Here is an 18646-nt window from a genome sequence, read left to right as displayed (position 1 = left end):
CCGACAGGGTGCCGGGGTAAGGCACTGAGGGGACGGAGGAAGGACTGAGGTGAAGGACGGGGCCCAGGGCAGGGAGGAGAAGACTGAGGGGCTGAGGTGATCAGGGAAGGGGCTGAGGGAAGGTCCCCAACAGGGCGCCGGGGGAAAGACTGAGGCGAACGACGATGAAGAGGCGCTGAGGGGGACGGTGCGGTGCGGGAAGGACCGCCGAAGGCCGCCGCCGGCGCGGCGCTGACCCGCGGGAAGAGGAAAGCCGCGGGCGCGGCCGCGCTCTCTTTCCGGTTCAGTTTTCACTTTCTGTTTTTTTCCCGGCTACCGCCCGCCCCTCCGGCCCCGGCCCCGGCCCCGGCCCCGGCCTCCCCGCCCGCCAGCGCCGTCCCGCCGCGGCGCCCTTTCACTTCCTGGGGCCGGCGGATGGCGGCGGCCCGCAGCGCTCCCGCCCCGTATGCCGCCCTTCATCGGCTAAACCAGCCGACCCGCCCGGCCCGGTAGCGCCGCGCCCTGCCGGGGCCCCGCCGGGAGCGGAGCCTCGTTGAGGGCCGGGCGGGGGCGGCAATGCGGGAGGCTTAAGGGCCGGCGTGGCGGGAGAAGAGCGAAGAGCGTACCCCGGCCATGGGAGAGCGGCGGGACGAGGAGACCGGCGGCTCGGGGACGGGTGAGTGGGGCTCGGGGGGCGGGCGGGGAACGAGCGAGCCGGGTCGGGGAAGGAGGGGGGGCGGCTCCATCCCACCCTTCGTCTAGGGAGGAGAGGCCAAGCCGGCTTTGCCCTTCTGTTTCTCCGAAGCCGGGGCTGTCCGGCCCCGCGGGGACGAGCTTGAGGGGGGGGGTCCCCGCTTCTGGCTGGGTGAGGGGGAGCAGGCCCCGGGTCAGGGCTGGAGGCACCTGCTCTGAGCCCCTGGAGGCCTTCGACACCCAGGAAGCAGCTTTTTTAAATTTAATTTTGGCTGGCTCACTGGGGAGACGTTGGCTTTTCCAAGCTCCCGCTTGTTGCGGGTAAGCTGACCCCAAGGTCCATGCAGCTGGGAGAGCCATGGTCCTTTTCGGTTTTGTGGCTGCACACACCTTCAGTCTGTCCTTGTGGAGCCGTGCTGGTCGGTGCAGGTGCCCTTCAGGAGCGGGGTATGGAAATAAAAACAGATTGGCTGCATGCTGCTCCCTTCCTGGCACTGGCATGGGGAGCTGAAGGCTGGAAGGCCTCTTTGCTCCCCTCATGGAGCATCTGCGCTGCCTTGCAGGGCTGGAAATTGGCCCTAGAAGAGGAGGGCGAAAAATATGTTTCTTCTCTGGTGCTGCACAGTTCTGCTCCCAGATTGTCCTCAAATAAGTTTTCCCGCAGAGGCTCAGATAAGAGCAGAGCTTGCCGAGGTGTAGGTCTGCGCTACTGAAGGGGGGATAGTCTGGGACAGACGAAGCAAACCGGAGGGTAGACAGCACAAAAATAGTTGTAAAACACATTCCTTACTCCATGGGAACAAAGATTTTTAAAAAATGTGCAAGAAAGCCTGCCTGGCCCAGAGTAATCAGTAGCCTGGTGGTATGGTGCTCATCGTGGATGCAGGAGATGCTGAGTGAAGCTCTGTTCTGTGGGATTCAAGTCAGAACATTAACCTCGTGGTTTTACCCCAAGCATTTGGTCAAAGTGGGTGTTTCTTAGTGCTGCTCAATAGATCCCATTACCATTACAATGCTTATAAGAGACTGGTAACGAACAGGGAGACAAACATGGGGCTCTACTGGCACTAGCTGTCCTATGGTTGAGTCTGGAAATTACTGGTCTGCAATTGAATGAATTTGTTAGATCTAGTGTTTTGTCAAGAAAATGTCTGATTTCACAGAAATTGCTGTTTTCCAATTGAAAAATCGTTTTGTCAGAGAATTCCCCATCTTCTCCGATAAGAAGTGTAAGTACTCGCCTAGGACCAGAGACTGTATTACCCGGCTTGAAGCTGGTTTTACATACTAGTTTGGTCTATTTTTAGCGTTCCTCTTAAACCTGGCATTTTGGGCAGTAGCAGAGCTAGCTTAAGTGTTCCCCATTCCCAGACACTCACCCCTGATACTCTGTAACATCCGCATCCTGCCTGACTTCAGGCTGTGTTGGTACAACTCTCTGTGAAGCCGTGCAGCAATCCAGATTGCTGAACCTATCTTGATTAAAAATAGCCTCCTTCATTTTCCACTGCAGTTTGCTGATTTTCTTCATTACGCAGCCCCAGCTGTGTCAGGAGGGGAAGAGAAGGAGCATTGGGGCTTAGGGGCTTGCATCGGTCACTGTAGCCACCCACTGAAACGCATGTGGGATTACAGCTTTGGTGGAATGGGCTGGTTTTATTACATGAAATATATATGTTGATGACTCTGGCACCTGTCAAAGTGAGCAACTGATTATTCTTGGTTAGAATTGCTTTAAGACAAGAAAGTGAAGTGTTTATTATTTTTGGTAAATGGTATTTTTGCACAGTTTGGCTTTTGTTTTTTTTTTTCTGATGGCGAGACAACTACTCAGTAGTTCTGATGGGGTGTTTGGAGTCAGCATGCATGGGAGTTTTAGTACTTGGCTTTGGTTGTGTTTTTATTTGAAACCCTAAGTGCGTCTTGGTAATTTCCACAGCCAAAGGGTCCATAGAGAGCAAGTGGTTAGAGCTCTATTGCCTTATCAAGCAGAACAAGAGATCAGGGGAAAGAAAGTAGATGTTGAAAGGAGAGCATCTGTAGTGAGAGCAAAAGTAATGCAACGAAACAAGCCTAAGGAAGGATATATCCCTGTTTGGGAGGTTTTCAGGCTTGCTCAAAGGCAAAAGGAGTAAGTAACCAGCTGTCTGGAGGAATGTAGCTGCAGGATTTCAGGCAGGGGAACTGTATGCCTGCTTTTGCCAGCTGCAAACAAGTTGTTTTTTTTTTTCCTTTTCCCAAATGGGGCAGCTTTTGCCTTGGGGAGGTTGTTTTTAACAGGTGAACCATTGCTGTTGCTCTAACAAGGCTGCCTGTGTGTCAGAAGACCCAGGACATCGCTGTAGTGTGTGCAGTTGCCTTGACGGTGCAAGGGCTTTAGATCCAGGACATCCCCAGCGTCTATTTTTCAGGGTCCTGGGAGGCAGCAGATGAACTCCAGCTCACGTGGTGGCAGGCTGATATTTCTTGGGAGGGCTGGATGTTGCTCTGCGGGTGCTGTGTGGTTGGCTGGGTTTAATGCGTGGGTTTCAACGTACTGTCTGTGGGCTGTGTGCAAGGGATCCTTGAAATGTAACCTAGCGAACGCAAGGCTGTCATCGGTGGGTTTTTAGTTTGCTGTGCACGAGTCTACAGCTCTCCCACGATGTCAAAGGACATCAAGTCTGATTGTCTTAGGCCATCACAGCTACTGTGCTAGCATGGAGAATGACTTGACTGGGTGGTCTTGCAAAGAAAGGGTTATCTTTAGTTATCTAAGTGCTAAAATACCTGTGCTGATGCTAGATTTGGGAAGAGTCAATGCAGACACCTGCAGCTGAGTGAATCCACAACAGGTGGCAACCCTGTATAAGATGATAGAAGAGGGGAGCTGTGGCAGGACATGGCTTTGAGGAGCATCTGCTGAGATGAAAGGCAGCAACAACTGCTATTGCAATGAATTAAGGAGGGAAAACCTGTAATAACCACTTTCTCAATTATGTGAGCAGCTGAAAGTAACAGGAGGGAGGTTGTAAAATCAAAGAAATGTTACTTGGAAAGTTTCTCTGGTGTAGGACTCCTACTCTGAGTAGATTTTTCACCAACATCAGAAAGGGGCATCTGTGGCTTTGGCCAGCCAAGGATGGGACCCCCCACCTCTCTGCGACCTGTCCTAAGGCTGCATCACCCTCCAGGGGAAGAATTTCTTCCTCATGTCCAGTCTGAACCTCTCAAGGTGCAACTTGAGGCATTGCCCCTTGTTGTTTCCATCTGCCAGTGCCAGAAGAGAGGCCCCATCAGGTAGCTGTGGGTTGCAGTTGGATCTCTCCAGCTTTCTTCCCCCAAACTAAGCAAGTTCAGCTCCCTTGCTCTCTACGTAATTGGGTATTGTCTTGTTGGGGCTGCCTTCTCTGGGTAGGAATTTGGGGCACAGCTGGAAACAACCAGGTTTGCTGAAATTTCTTATGACATGGGTTTGTTTTTTTTTTTTTTACATAGTGTAGGAACATAACCTTCCCTACCTGTGAGGAAGCTAACAATGTTTTCTCCCCAGCCAACTAGATGCATTCAGATATCGCTGTGAGATTAAATCTGTGTTGGCAGAGCTCAGGTGGAGCTGTCTGTGTAAAGGTTGCCTGTCCTCTGGGCAGAGTGGTAGCTCTCCTGAGAGGGTGCCAGGCGTTCCCTGCATTGCCTAAAAGTGATCTAAATAAATACTGTCAGTCTCTGATATTGAGATGAAAAGCATTACAAAAGCTCCTGCAGCCTGATGCAGGACTACCTGATCCCAGAGGAAATTTAAAATACAATCCAGCACCTGGGTTTTCCAGCTTAGCAGCAATCCCCTTGCCTCACTATGGAAGAGTGTTTTAAATACATCAAACCACAAGATTGCAAAAGATACCATCTCACACCAAACAGGGATGTAACTCCTGGGTTTAAGGTCAAGGATGTTAATTTAGGAGAGGGGAGCTGCATCAGCCTGCTTACTTTTTTTCAGCAAATGTAAGGGAGCTGTCATATCCAAAAATTCCCCCCTGCCTAGCAATTTGAATGCTTGGTTTTTCCAGGGGAAAATAGCTCCACAGTTATGAGAGCTCTCAAACCTCCATGCGAGCCAACTGCTCTCTTTCTGAGAGTATGAGGAAACATCAGCTGCAGAGAGGTGGTTTGTAATGGTCTGTTATGATGATTTACTTGCAGGAGGCCTGTAGTAGTTGCAGGATAATTGACTCAATAAGTTCCTGGTCTTGCCCATGAAAGAACCACATAGAGTAAGAGATGCTTCCTACCACAGTCATGATAATGTGGCACTGCATATCCATCATATGGTGTCAGCCTGGCTCCATGTGCATTGGGGTAGGGGTAAAACCTTGTGCTGATTTAATGGGCTGTCCCAGCTGAGACCGAATATCCATCTTGGCTGGTATCCTGACTCCAGGAGTGGCTGCTTAGGGAAAGGTATGTGAACAAAGGTACAGTGCTCTTTCTCCTGAAAACATATGCCACTTGCACAGGTTTGTGGCTCAGGGACTTCCTGAGGAAGAGGTGGAATCTTTGCATTCCCCCCCCCCCCACCCCAAGCTGATTTTTTAACTTGTCTGCAGCATCCTAGGGCAAGACCTTCAGAAAATGCTGCTTGTTATTGGAGCCCTTGCTGCTTCTGCTGGACAGCCTGTGATACAACCTGTGCTGCCTTTTCCCTACCCAGTGGGAGGCCTTTTCCCCTTTCATTTGCCAACAGACTCACTCCTCATCTCTGCAAATGGGTGCCTCCATCAGCCCAATTTAAGCTAGAAGTCTTGTTTTGGCTGGACCATGAGCACAAGCGTGAACTGGTAACCTATCCCATGCCCAACATCTGCCTCTGGTACATGTAATATCCCGGCTGTGTTGGCTCTGTTTTACGTGGTTTAGATCAGATCTGTTACCGTGTGGCAGGTTCAGCCAGCTCTGCTTATTTGCAGCCTGACAAATACAAGGTTAGAATAGTTGTCTGTGTCTCTGAGCGGAAAAAACGGGAAGGAAAAAGGCAAGAAAGTGAAAGAACAAGATGCTGGGAAGCAGTGAAACTGTGAAAGTTGCTGATAATGGCAGGAGCAGCAGGAACAAGGCACTTGTCTGGTGTAGGAGAGTGTATTTTGAGACCGAAAGGCTCTGATGAACCTGTGCTAAAACACAAGAAAATCCCGAGAGGCTCGAATATGCCAAGGCAGATTATTTTCTGTTTCAGTGCCGTGCTAACCCTGCCCTGGACCGGTGCCCATGGGCATAGGACACCTGCTCCATGGTGGAGATAGCTCTGCCGTGCTGTGCGAGGCAGTCTCTGGGGTCTGCCTTGGGTGATCAGTTTGAAAATACACCTAATATCAGCTAGCCATGCGAGTGGTCTGTGCTACATCTCCTTGCCTGATTACTCCTGGAGAGTAAATGTAAGCTTAGTTTACATCATGTCATTAACTGGAAATACTTTACAACAGTCAGAAGCATCGGCTGTAGTCAGCATCTTGTTACTTTGCAGGCATGACACGTTCCTGCTCCTAGACGTTTCTGGGAGATGGTGATTTTTGGCTTAGTTTGGCTTAATTTAGCTCAGATTTTGGCTTAAACTGAAAGAGGAAAGTGACTTCTGTGCTTCAGCAGTAATGAGCCAAGACTTGTTATAAAAGTTGGGCTGTGCAGGTGTAGCAGTCGTGGTCACAACCTGTGAGGGTGACCTGACCTGCAGGTGGGTGAAGAGCGTGACCATGGGGTTCTCAGGACTCTGCAATACACAAGGACATGAAAGTCTGCATTTCTGAGAATTTCTTTATTACAAATTACTAGAAAACTACTATTAGTAAAAACAAATATGTACATATATAAATATATGCTACAAGACACTACAAAATTACCACTAGGAAAGCAAGTATATATGTATTACAAGAGTAAAGCAAATATATGTATATTACCAGTTATTACAGAATTCCAGCTAGCAAAGCAAGTATATACTTAATGAACCTTTACCGATGGGCGCAACTATAAATATATTATGTGAGGTGTCACTGGTGCAACACTCACCAAACTGCTCCCAGGAGTGGGGTCGGTCAGCGATGGAAAGTGTCACTTCAAAGATGATCCATGTCACCAAGTCCAGAGTCAGCCAGGCATTCCCAGTGAGGGTCTGGTCTGTCTGGGAGATCTCATACAGGGAAGCTCTTGCAGAGAAGCTGATTTTGGGTAGGTAGTGAGTTTCTTTTTATACCTTTTTGGTGTAGATACATAAGTGGGCGTAGGACGTCAGTTCCCAGAATAGTTGTTGCTGACTTCTGTTAACTGGAAGGTCGGTTTGTTACCTCAGTTTCTTTGTCCCATCAGCTGCTCTCCATCAAGGAGGTTTTGGCTGAGCTTATCAAGGATGTCTCAGGACTCCTGGAAAAAGAGGCATCCTTCTTTGTCGGTACGTTTACCAGGTCACCTTTGTGGCTGCTCCGTCAGCAGGCTGTAGCTAAAAGAAGTTTGCAGGTGAATAGCTGGTCAAGCATGTAGTACCGTGGGTTTTATAATACAGAGTTAAAAAGGACAGTTCATATAATTGTCCTAATAATTACTGTGTGCTAGAAATGATTAAAAAGTAAACCTAAAGAGTGAGAGCAGCAAAATCGGGATGGGAGATTATAAAAAGAAGAGAGAAAGTGGACTTCAGCAGAGCCAAAGAACTTGGGAGGATGATCTTGAGTCTCAGCTGGCGGTACATGAACTGTTGACAGTACAGAGGAGCATGTGGTAGTGCCAGAACTGACACTGCCAGTGATGCCTGCTGTTACAGCTCATACTAACAATGGGCCCAAGCCAGGAAAACGGAGGAAATCCTGGTTGAAGAGAGGCAAGATGGAGAAGGGCTGTGGGAAGGGACTGTGCAGGAGCTGCTGTGCCGAGGACAGGTCAAAAGCCCTGTCGGTGAGCAATGTGGCTGTGTTTGGTGTGTGTTGACCATGCTGGGTTGCAAACTTTTGGAGATTTGACAGCATTCAATTGTCTGCAGCAAGTGCTACTAAAATTTTAAGGTTAAAAAAAAAAAAAAGACCAGAAAGAGAAGCAAACCTTTTTCTCTGTACAAGTCTGTACAATAAGTGGTTCGAAAGCTGTGGGTGTTCCTCCTGGGCTGACTTTGGAAGTCTTTGCGTGGTGAGGCCATCCAGAGGTCACGTGAAAATGGATGAGCCGAAAGAGGATCCTGGTTTTGGCAAGTCTGCATCTCTTGGCCTTGGCTGGCCCTCCTGATGGTCATCCAGTACCTGCAGGAGCCCTGAATTGGAAAGGGGAGCAAAGGCGTGCAGCTCCTGGGAGGTGTGTGCGCCGGTGGTGCACGTCCACTCAGGCTGACTTTAGTCAGCGCTTTGCAGAGGACAGAATAGGGCCTGTTGAGACATTTGCAGGCATGATTGGGTGGAAAGGTCAAAGGAGCTGGCGTTAAGTCTAGAAAAGGAGGAGGAAGAATGAGGTTAGCAGCCTTCCAAGGAATGCAAGGCTCTTGGAAGATGACTTCTGCACAGCCACAACACGAGGAAAAGATCAGCCTTACTTGCAGCATTGGCAACTGATGTTGATAGCTGCAAAGGTGACTGGTTTTTCTGCCTTGCTATCAGGGTAGGAAATCACCAGGACAGGCTGTGAATCCCCTCCCCAAGGATTTCAGGGCACAGGTAACACCCACGGTGGGTTCAGCTGGGCTGTGCTGGTGCAGAGCTGTGCTGTGTTTCTCCAGCTCTCCTCCAGCTGTCAGTCCCGTGATGCGTCTCTGCTGTCCGGCTGACCCCATACGAGAAGTTGGTCCCATTCCTTGAGGATGCTGCGTGGCAGTAGTGACATGTCCAAGCTGCTCAGAGGGGAATGGACACTTTCACTTTTACTTCTGGTTTGGGCACTTTCACTTTCGCATCCTCACATCCTGCACAGAGACTGTCAAGGGCCTTCTGCTCCCGCAAATGAAACCTGGATGTGTCGGGGTTTTGCATGTATTTGTGTGACTGCAGACTCTTCCTCAGGGTGGGAACAGATCTGAAGGAGCCTCTTAAATCTGAAAGGGGAGTTGAGGGTCACAGCAAGCTGCTGGACTCGGTGTCACACTTTGTGATTGTTTCATCTCACGTATTTATGTATTACTACAGCAACTTTTTTTTTTTTTCCCTTATGGACTTTCATTTTTACACTGCAGCTGAACTTGCAGGGAGGAATAAATGTTTGAGTTATCTCTTGCAAAATTGCTGTTCATGTTGCATTTCCAAGATCTTCCCAGGCTTTTTTTTTTTTTTTTAAGACCTTTAGCTTTTACTCCTGAAAGATACTGAATATCCAATGCTTTTGCCGATTTAACACCCTGCACCCTCACTATATGTTCTTCACCTGGAGGGGTTTTTAACCCCATAATCTCTCTTTGTCAGCTCGGTGTCTCACATACTCAGTGTGGAAACACATGACAGGCTCCCAGCTTGCACATTTAGACATGGCCTTTCTCATACTTCAAGACCCTGAACTTGTCGATAATGCAAAGTTGCAAGACGCTATCAGTAGGAGGAGCAGAATATTGCACCCTGAAAAGTGAGATGGTTTGGAGCAGTAGCTGTGAAATTAAATAGCACCAGCTGCAGTCCTGTTCTTTTGGGACATGAGCAGCTGTCGAGGGAGGTGGACTTATTTAGGCTGGTAGAGAAGATGCTGAGGATGGGGCTGTCACTCCTTGGAGGATGACTCCGGACACAAGTGTTGTTGTTGTGCTTGGGCCAGGAAGCAAAAAGGGACGTTGTGTTTGGTCCAAGCCTTTGAGCAAAGCTGTGAGCTGGGATGTAATTCCCTAATCTGATTTCTGTGGAGGAGTCTGAACTCCCTGACTGCTTCATTGAGATCTACAAGGTGCAGGAGAGGCAGACAAAGCAAAATGAAAGACAAGTGAGGAAAAAAGTGAGAAAACATCCCTTCTTACACTCATTAGGCTCAAAGAGAAAAAACATTAATAGCGGGAGAGAGTGGGAAGACCTCTTTATTTTTCATTTTTCTGTGCTTGAGAGCCAAGTTGTGTTCACCTGCTTTTTGACTACTTCTAATGATTACAGAGGCATCATCTGAAAGTGGGAGGTTTAGAAAGTGAATACAGGAGAGCACAAAAGAAGTACATTCCCCAGAGCGAGGTTAAGAGAGGCAAAAGTTCTTTTAAAGACTTCTTCTGTGCTCCCAATTTCCATTCCCACCTGTCCTCTACATGCTTTTCTTAGAACCATTTTTAGAGCAGTCTTTATACTGTTTCCCCCCACTTTCTGCCTTGTCTGGATTTGTCTTTTGCCTGGCACAACGCAGATGCTGTCTCCCTTCCCCTGTTAAGCCCCATAGTGCAGGCTGGCTGAACTGGCTTAGAGCAGTGTAGCTAAATGAGTTTAATACACACAATTTGAACTGTTATTTTTCCTGTTCCTTATATTAGGGCCTTTTTTGGCCTTGAGTATTTTGAGAGAAATAACAAGATTTGTGACATAGGGAGTGTTTCTGCCTTTTCTTCTTTTTAATTGAGGGGAGGAAAAGAAAAAAGCTATTAGAACTTAGCCTTTAAAAATAGGAGTCAAAACCCCAAGCAGGTTGCAGGGTTACAACAGATGCTATCTTGCTCATCACCAAAGGAATGTGGGCCTTTCTGCTTTAGAGGTTAAAATGAGAACTTATCTATTTGTCCTCAAAAATTTTGGTGAGGTTTTTCTTAGAGAGTGACCAGCATGCAAAACCTGTTCTTTGGGTGAGGTTCAGCAGTTCTACATTTCTTTCCTTGTAGATGACTACTTTATTTTCTAAAGTTTATGGGTCAGAATTAGTAAACCTTTTCAATGTGTCTATGTTGAAAACTCAGCTTGGGATTTGAAGTCTCTTAGCTCATGAATCACCGCCAGTAATAAAGGTTTTTAAATGTGCAACAGAGACTGAGCCCAGGATTTCCTGTCTTTCGGAGTGGCTGCTTTATTTAATACTTGGATTTTAACAGTTGCAAGAGCACAAATACTGCAGGGCTTTCATTTGTTTCTGCATCCATAGTTAATTTGTCAACTGCTTTGGGACCTCTTCTTGGTAGGATGCAGTTGGGAAGTGTTTCACTCGGATGTTTTCCTTGGAGATGTGAGAGAATTTGGGCTTTGAGAAAGCTCTGCCCATTGAGGCTTTGAAGGAAGGCTTGCTCTCATGGTATTGAAAACCACATTCACTCAAGACCTGAAGATCTTTATAGAAAAACAGATAACCCTGGGAAACTGAGCATGCACTGAGATTTTTCCTGTGTGCAGACATCAACTCTCACACCCTAAAAGAGTACTCAACAAATCTAAGTAACTTTTTAGTACAAGAGAAAACTCTGACCTGCTCAGCATAAAGTTAATTTACCACCAGGCTTTGCTTCTGGCAGTTGCTATTGATTTCTTTTTTTTTCCTGTTGCAAATGAAAAACTTTAAGGGGTCACTGGCAAACAGGGAGCTTGTATTCCTCCTGCCGAAGGGCAGTTTAACTTACAGACAAAGACTTGGGGGTTCCATGGCTGGAGGCGAGCGGCTGTTCCCATTGGGAGCCACAGGGCTGATCTGCTCCATGGAGATCTGGGCTTGATAACTAAGCTGCCACCCACCTCTGCTGAGGCCCCATACTCATCTGGGGATGCCCAGAGTTAATATTTGCACCTGCTTTTTGCTTTCTTCCTCCAGGTTTTCATCTGGAATCAGAAGAGTCAAGTTCCCTTCTGCAGACAGCAGTTTCAGTGTTGCAGAGCTCCTACTTGGACTCTACATCTCAGGATGGTTTTCAGTACAGCCAAGCAATTCTGGTGGAAAACCATGTTTTTCTGAGTGAGGTAAGGCCAGTGGAGGAGCAGGGTGTTGCTGGCAGCTTGGGAAAGGGTGGTGTTTCTTTGGGAGCTGCAGAGGTCTGTAAATGTTGGTTTATTGGCAGGTATTTCCTTTGCAGCAGGTGGCTGATCTGCCTGCTTTGTAGAGCCCCATTTGCAGTTCCTGACTGAAGGGCGCCTTTTCTTTGCTTTCTTGCACTTCTTCCTTCCCAGTCTGATCAGGAACAAAAGGTCCATTCAGCCAATGTTGCCAGACATTCAACAGCAGTTCCTGGAGCAGGCCTTGGGGGCAGGTTGAAATCCTGGTTTGATACCTAGCAGGAGAGCTTTAATGTTATTGCACTTCTGCTGATTCACAGGGAGGCAGATTTCCATGTGGTATTTCTTTTGTCTGCCCTCACACCTCTGCAGGCACCAGTTTTAACCCCATTTGCCTTTCTCCAGCTGACTGAGATGCGTACGGAACCGCTTTTAAAATGCCTTCATCCCTACACTCCCTCTGTCATTGGTGTGCAAGACAGGCTGCCTTCTCTGGGGACTGGAGATGACCAGTCTGCTTGTTGTCATAGTTTAAATAGAGTTTAGACATTTTGGCTGCCTAAATCTGGGATAGTCACTGTGGAGCTGGATAAAACAAATGGGGAAGCAGGTATCAAGTAATTTGTTGATTTGCCTGTGCGTCTAAAGCCAAAATAAGGAAAAGCAGTGATGAGATGTTTTCTTATCATCTAATCCTGTTTAAAAAAACCCATCCTACTACAACTTCTTTTATTAAAGCCCCAAAATATTATGGACTCAGATCCAGCTCTGTTTGCTCCCATGATGTTCTTCCTGTCTGCACTGAGAACATGCTCTGCTTTAATTATCAGACAAAAGAAATTGGAGTAATGTGTTATTTGGCTGTAGCCAAACCCTCTGAGCTGTAGTCGCATGATAGCACCTGCCCTCTAATCAAATAGTCTAGGCTTCCCTGGTCAGTGGAGAGAGAAAAAGAGAGGTGCCTCCAAGCCATCTCCCCTTCTGTAGGCATCTTCTCCATGGCTGAGATGATCTGCCTTCTTATGGGCATAGCTGGCTACTAAATGTGATGCTCCACCAGCCCACATGCTGCTTGGTGAAACAAGCTCCCCAGTAGCCTGTGATGTGTGGCAAGAGGGGCACGGTGGAATAAGGCTGGACTTCCCTGGGATGAGCACAGCGTGACACTGTGGGGCTGGATGTGCCTGCTGTCCCTTGGAGGACATTGAACATGTTCTGCTGGCGACAAAGGCAGAGACAGACGGACAGACAGATGCATGGATTGGGGGCCTTGTGGTTGGAGAATGGGTGTACACGTGCCTGGGGGATAGAATCGTGTGTGGGCACATGAGCTGGTCCAGCATCACCTGGCCGCTGCTATCTGCCCTGTACTTACCACGACTGGAGGTACTTGGGACACTGTCCTCACACTATGAACGTGTCACTTGGTTCTGGCATGAACAGACTAGAACAAAGTGTTGTTGTGTCTTCTGCAGCTCAAAGCTTTTGCCCAAGCAAAGGAAGCTGCTGGATACAGCCAGGAGGAGCTGGAGGAGACCTTTGCATTTCTCCTGTTTGATAATGAAGAAGAGGTAACCTGAAATGTTTATTTAGCTTAAGAAGTTTGATGCCAAGTGCCTGCACATGTGCTCTGTCCCACCAAAGCCCAGCAGATCTGTTGACCGAAGTGTCCTGGCTCTCTGTACCCTGGTTACCAGTAAAATTACTACTGTATAAATAGTACAGAGCAAGTTCTGAAAGCAGCTACTGGGAGGTTTTAGTGATGGATCTTATTTTGCATCTCTCCAGTCAATTACTGTTTCAGATCTGGCTGTCCCCTTTGCCCTTTGCAGGGAGATAGGAGGAGTCTCCCTTTGTCCCAGTGGACTTATGGTCAATTACCAGCAGGTGAAACCTTTCATGTACGCTTAGAAGAGAAAAGCACCTTTGTCACAGGAGACAGGAGTTTGTCAGGTGGTTTTGGGCAAGTTCCCTCAGTTTTGCCAGCTAGGTGGAGAGCCTGACACAGCTATTGGGAAAGTTACTCCTGCCCATTTTTCACAAGGATGCTTTTGATTTTTGAAGAGTTTGTCTACAGAAGGATGCTCAGGGAATCTAGTGGGAATTCACTTTCAATGTGATTTAGTGATGCCATGCTAAATCACAGTAGAGATGGTTTTGTTCAGGATGAGAGTGGCCTGAATGCATTTTAGTTCTGTTCAGTCTGAATTGAGCTACAGCAAAATAAACCACTTTCAGTCTCAGTTTGGGTGTGGGAATTGTCTCACTTTGTTTTGGCTGTTTGAAATTTAACACAGTCTGCCCCAAGTGACTGAGCTCCTTGTACAGACCCTAGGAAAGAGGGAGCTCTCCAGAGGACAGTTGGACCTCATTTAATGCAGGCATCTAAAATCCTTGGGCTAAACAGCTCTCTGGAGGTGCCTCTCTCTGTTGTTCAGAGGAGAAATCTAGCTGGCTGGTCTAAGCTAGACACTTGCCTTTTAGGAGGCAGGAGTTAGGTGAGATGAGTGTCCAGTGTTGCTTATAAAGGGGCTGAGTATAGTTTGACTGGTTTGTTTTTATTTCTCACCCATAATGAGTTCAGACTGCTCCTATTGTCACTCCTTGGTCAATCTACATTTGGTCTTTGCACACTTTTATGAATCTGCTTTGGACATGAATTAAATCAAAGCTGGTGAGATGCTCCCAAGGCAGTAATTGTGTCTATAGAGGAGTGAGCACAGAGTAACAAATGTCCTTTGCCTTCATGCCAGCCCCATTCCATTTATTTTTCCATAAATTTCCCATGCAGATAAAGAAGGTGCAAAGTCCAGCCTCATGCATGCAGTGGTTTCTGGAGATGCTGGATTTTTTCCAGATTTTTCTAAGCTTTTGCTTCCACAGAGGTTTTTGTAACAACACTCGATAAATACAAGTATTTAGTATCTGAAACAACATGTTTGCCTGTTGCAAGTATTTTGCCAACTGTTGTGCTACAGATTTCAGTAGCTGTGTCCCTTAGCTTTGAAAATAGATAGTAAAAGAGGCTGTCTCTTCTTTTGAAGGCAAAAGAGGTGTGTCAGACAGGCCTCCGTGTAAACAGCAGTTCTATTTCCATACTTGGTGACCCAGCAAAAGGTAAGCTTTCTATTCAGAGGACCAAGAGACCTGTTCACTGTTCTGGGGATACTGACTCCTTTAAAAGCAAAAGCCCAGACAAACTCTTGGTACTGCCTTGTTATTTACTGCAAAGATCCACAGAAACTCCCGTGTTTCTTACATGGGAAACTGCACTTGTTTGGACCAAGCAAGCAGCAGTTTTTTCCTTCTGCCCCTTCAACCAGATGAGGATGGGATCTTCCCCAGGGAATGTTATTGTCTCTTCACCTCTCCATTTCAGGCTTTTTCTCCCTTGTTAATAACAACCTTTGTCACCAAAGTGGCTTTTTGGCAGCTCTCCCCACCCGTTTGCTCTTCAGAGTCTGTTTGCTGAGCTTTTGCCACTAGTCTTTTTAATAACCAGAGCAGATCGTGACACGCCAAAGCCCTTTTCAGTATGTGCAAGTTCCTTGCCCAAAGGTCTGGGGCCTCAAGACGTGCAGTGCACAATGGGTTACTCAAAGAAATCCTTCTGCCAGAAGCAGAACGTCTACCAGTGTTCATCCCGCAAGTCTTCGCAGGCCAAGAGACCTAATTATTGAGCAGTCAATGGCAGTGAATGCAAAACCAAACAAGAACTGGTTATTTATCTGGTGTATATCTTAGTCCTGATGGACTGAGATGAATATTATGGTGCGTCTCTTTGTAGCCCTTCCCCTGCCCAGTCCCTGTTTCCCCCGCCATGTACTTGTCTACCCATCTTGTCTACAAATATAAAGCAGGAGTAAAGAGCCAACACCCCCACCCCCAATAAGTCCACATATGATATGCCCTCAGCATGGAGAAGGGATGGGAATAAGCCATGTGAGAATAGGCCTTGTCACAGGGTAGAAGGTTCATGTTGACATCCGGGATGCTGAGGGGCCATAAAGAGCCAAGGAAGGGGCCTGGGAGGGTCTATGCCATGCCATGGGCCTGCTCTCATGCCCTTGCAGTGAGTGTTCCCCACATATAAACAGTCACATTGCCTTTGTGTGACTCCAAATTGAGCAAAGTACCTGCCCCCTTTGCAGTCTGACCTGGAAGCCCTTCACCAGATCTTTCTGTAAGAGACAAGCCCTCTCTCAGTATGTTTTCATGTAGCGTGGGCAAAACTGATGTTAGCTAGGCTACTTCTCCCAGGAGAAACCCAAGTTAACTCCTTTCCTAGAGCTGACCCTGAAACATATAATGCTGTTCCATACCAGCTGTCAAAAAAAAGGAAAAGAGTCAGAAAGAGTTTCACCCTTTTTATGACAGCAAGTGCTACTCTGGTTTGCAGCACTGACTCTGCAGAGACTCCCATTTCCGCAAGAAGGGCCCTCTTTACAGGGTTTTTTGGCAGTCAGCTTTACTTGACAGATGATTCACATTATCTTACATTGCTTTGTTTTCACAGGGGTTTATATTTCTAAGTATGCAGACTGTCTTCATCCGAGACCCTGGTATCATGGAAAATCAGGCTATATTGTAATTTGTAAGCTAATTAAGGTAAAATGCAAGTCTTTCTTTTTATGTGGAATGGTTTTCAGAAGCCGCTATACAGTGCAAGCGGTTTTTAAGGAGACATTGGTGCCCATAACTGTGGTGGGGTGTAGAATCAGCTCTGTTGAGAGCTCATCAGGATTTTTGACAGTGGGATGTGTCAGGCTAGAAAGCAAGAGATCCAACTGGGCTGGACTGGTGGTCTGCAGGGTAGCAGAGGATGCAGAGGAACTTCCAAATTCCACTGCTGAGATCGGAAATTTCCCATAGGGTCACCTTTTCCCCTGGACTCTCATGCATTTTGGGGATTTGAGAGGGAACCATAGGGTGGCTCAGAGCACAGGCCCATTCTATTCCTCCATGGGGCTAGCATGTGGCCCCTTTCCTCCCCACTGGCTCCTGCTCTCTGTAGCTGGCACCAAAGACTTGCTGCTCCTCTTTGCTCTCCTGAGCAGTGCAGATTTGTCTGCCATGGCGAACTCAGCTGTGGCAGGCCCTCATGTTTGTAAGGACACAAATGCACGCAACCCCCTCACAGTGGTGGGGAGTGTGGGGCTGCCAGCAACACTGTCTTTGGGGAAAAGGAGCATTCAGGGGTCTTTTAAAATAAGTTTCTGTACTTTTTTTTTTTTTGGTGAATTTTCTGGCACAGGGGAAGGTCAAGGTGGTATCTGAGAATTACACAACCAGCTATACCTGCCCATCTCCCGGCTACGACTGCCATGTCGCCGTAAGCAGAAGCAACATACTGTCGAAGGCCAGCCACTGCCAGGCCTTCGAGCAGAGCCAGGTATCAATTTGCAACAGGACTGTGCAGACAGCTTACTTGTGGGCTGCAGGGGAACATGGTGCTGGCCCAGGTGCCTTGCTCATTCCTCACCTTGTTTTTTCATCTGTGTTTCCCTTCTCACCCCAGTATTACGTGTATGAAGTGTCCGATGGCAGCACTGCTGAGCGGCCCAGGCAGATTTGCCCTTACATAGTCATCGCCTGCCAGTACAGGGAGCCGAAGGAAATGCCCGTCTTAGCTATAGAGAGCCTGTAAGCAACTTGCTGTCGTTCCAAAATACCCGGTCACTTTTGTGGGCTGTTTTTCCTTTTCCCATTGCTAAATGTTCCTCTTTTTCTCCCTTTTCTCTAGACCTGAGCTTAATCACAAAGGTAGGAGCATCTGGTGGTTGTTTTTGTTTTATAAATGTACCTTTCTCCCTCTCCCTCTCCTGCTTTCTCTGAGCCGTTCTCCCTTTTGCCTGTAGCATTGTACTGTCCATGGAGGGGGCAGCTCTCCATCCGGGGCCAGCTTTTGTGCAACATCGCCCTGAGGACCCCATACAGCTCCACGATTCCAGCCCAGCTGTAAGTTGCCCCTTTCTCTTCTTTCTGTGCAATTTGTGGAGTGTGAAGCATTACACCTTTGGGTGTCTGTGTACCAGCAAAAGCCAGTTTTGTCTTTCCTGCCCCATCCATTCATTGATCAGCATCTTCTTGCAGCTGTACCAGCTTACCACCTCCACTGTCAGGGCAGTCATCAGTGTCAGGAAAGTAGTGTTGGGCAGCCAGCGGTGCAGTGTCACAGCAATAGCTGGATGAGGACATGAGACCGGGCCCTGAACTGCAGCTGGAAATGGCTGTATTTTGTCATCTCTTTTTGTTAACTGCTCTGGAATGTTTATTCCAAATCAATTATTCCTGCTTGGGACTTTTCTCTGTGTGAAAAGTGGGCTTCCTGATGGTGCATGTACGATCAGCCAGTTGTGTTTACAGATAGGCACGATGGCAAATAAAGTATTGAGGTAACTAGCATTCAAAAAAATGAGAGATTTAAAATCTTCAGTAGTCAGAAGCCAGCCAGCAGGCAGCAATTTGAAACAGCCAGTGACAGCCAGTAACATGGCCACCAATATCAATGTTTGGAAGTGTTCACAAACAGAATCCTCAGATCAGCAAAGCAAGCTGAAACTTCTCTAGCCTTCTTCAGAGGCACTTTCTCTGGTTTTACAGTGACAGGCCAACAAGGACACCCTACTATGCTTGATTCTGAGAGCCTTTTATGCTTGTGATCTCACTGTCTGCTGCTTTATCCCCACAGGCCTCCCAACCTGGACATTAACCATGTCATGGGTTTGTCCGACTTGAAGAAAAAGCTACCAGAAGCTGCATTTGGGAAAAGAAATTACACTGAGAATGAAGGTGAGTGCCAAACCCGCCGGCATGATGAGTAACATGTGCTTGTGCTGTGCCATAGGAATTGCTGCAGGGGGTTAGAGCTCACGTCCACGTAGCACTGGGTCCTGTCTTGAAGGGTGGCTGATTGCAGATAAGCAAGGAAAAATGCCAAGGCAGCACAGGGATATTTTCCTGTCCATGCTTCATATGGTCTCCTGATGTGATATAATGCTTTTCCCAAAGCAACCCTTTGATCAGCCCATTCCTGGGACAGGACAGGGTGGGAGACCCTGTTTTGAGACCTGACTTCCCATCCTGCAAGATGCCAAAAGTGG

General features: G+C 47.6%; 1 protein-coding gene across 5 annotated transcripts in view; it reads left to right on the top strand.

The window, feature by feature from the left end:
* The first annotated feature begins 304 nt into the window (after positions 1-304).
* Positions 305-18646, top strand: part of TASOR2 (transcription activation suppressor family member 2) — a 44789-nt gene continuing 26447 nt past the window's right edge. For 3 of the 5 annotated variants that reach the window (XM_069801521.1, XM_069801520.1, XM_069801517.1), the window contains exons 1-10: positions 305-655; positions 11365-11510; positions 13019-13114; positions 14588-14660; positions 16060-16151; positions 16798-16935; positions 17062-17186; positions 17287-17306; positions 17402-17501; positions 18235-18335. In XM_069801521.1, coding sequence (XP_069657622.1) covers positions 613-655; positions 11365-11510; positions 13019-13114; positions 14588-14660; positions 16060-16151; positions 16798-16935; positions 17062-17186; positions 17287-17306; positions 17402-17501; positions 18235-18335 — 934 coding nt within the window. In that variant the 5' untranslated portion in view covers positions 305-612. The remainder of the gene's footprint in view (positions 656-11364; positions 11511-13018; positions 13115-14587; positions 14661-16059; positions 16152-16797; positions 16936-17061; positions 17187-17286; positions 17307-17401; positions 17502-18234; positions 18336-18646) is intronic. The other 2 variants (XM_069801518.1, XM_069801519.1) reach the window with 1 other exon arrangement.

This window comes from Haliaeetus albicilla, chromosome 14, assembly GCF_947461875.1.
Source record: "Haliaeetus albicilla chromosome 14, bHalAlb1.1, whole genome shotgun sequence".
Classification (NCBI taxonomy): domain Eukaryota; kingdom Metazoa; phylum Chordata; class Aves; order Accipitriformes; family Accipitridae; genus Haliaeetus; species Haliaeetus albicilla.
The sequence above is the reverse complement of the archived record's forward strand: the minus strand, read 5'-3'. Positions and strand labels throughout refer to the sequence as shown.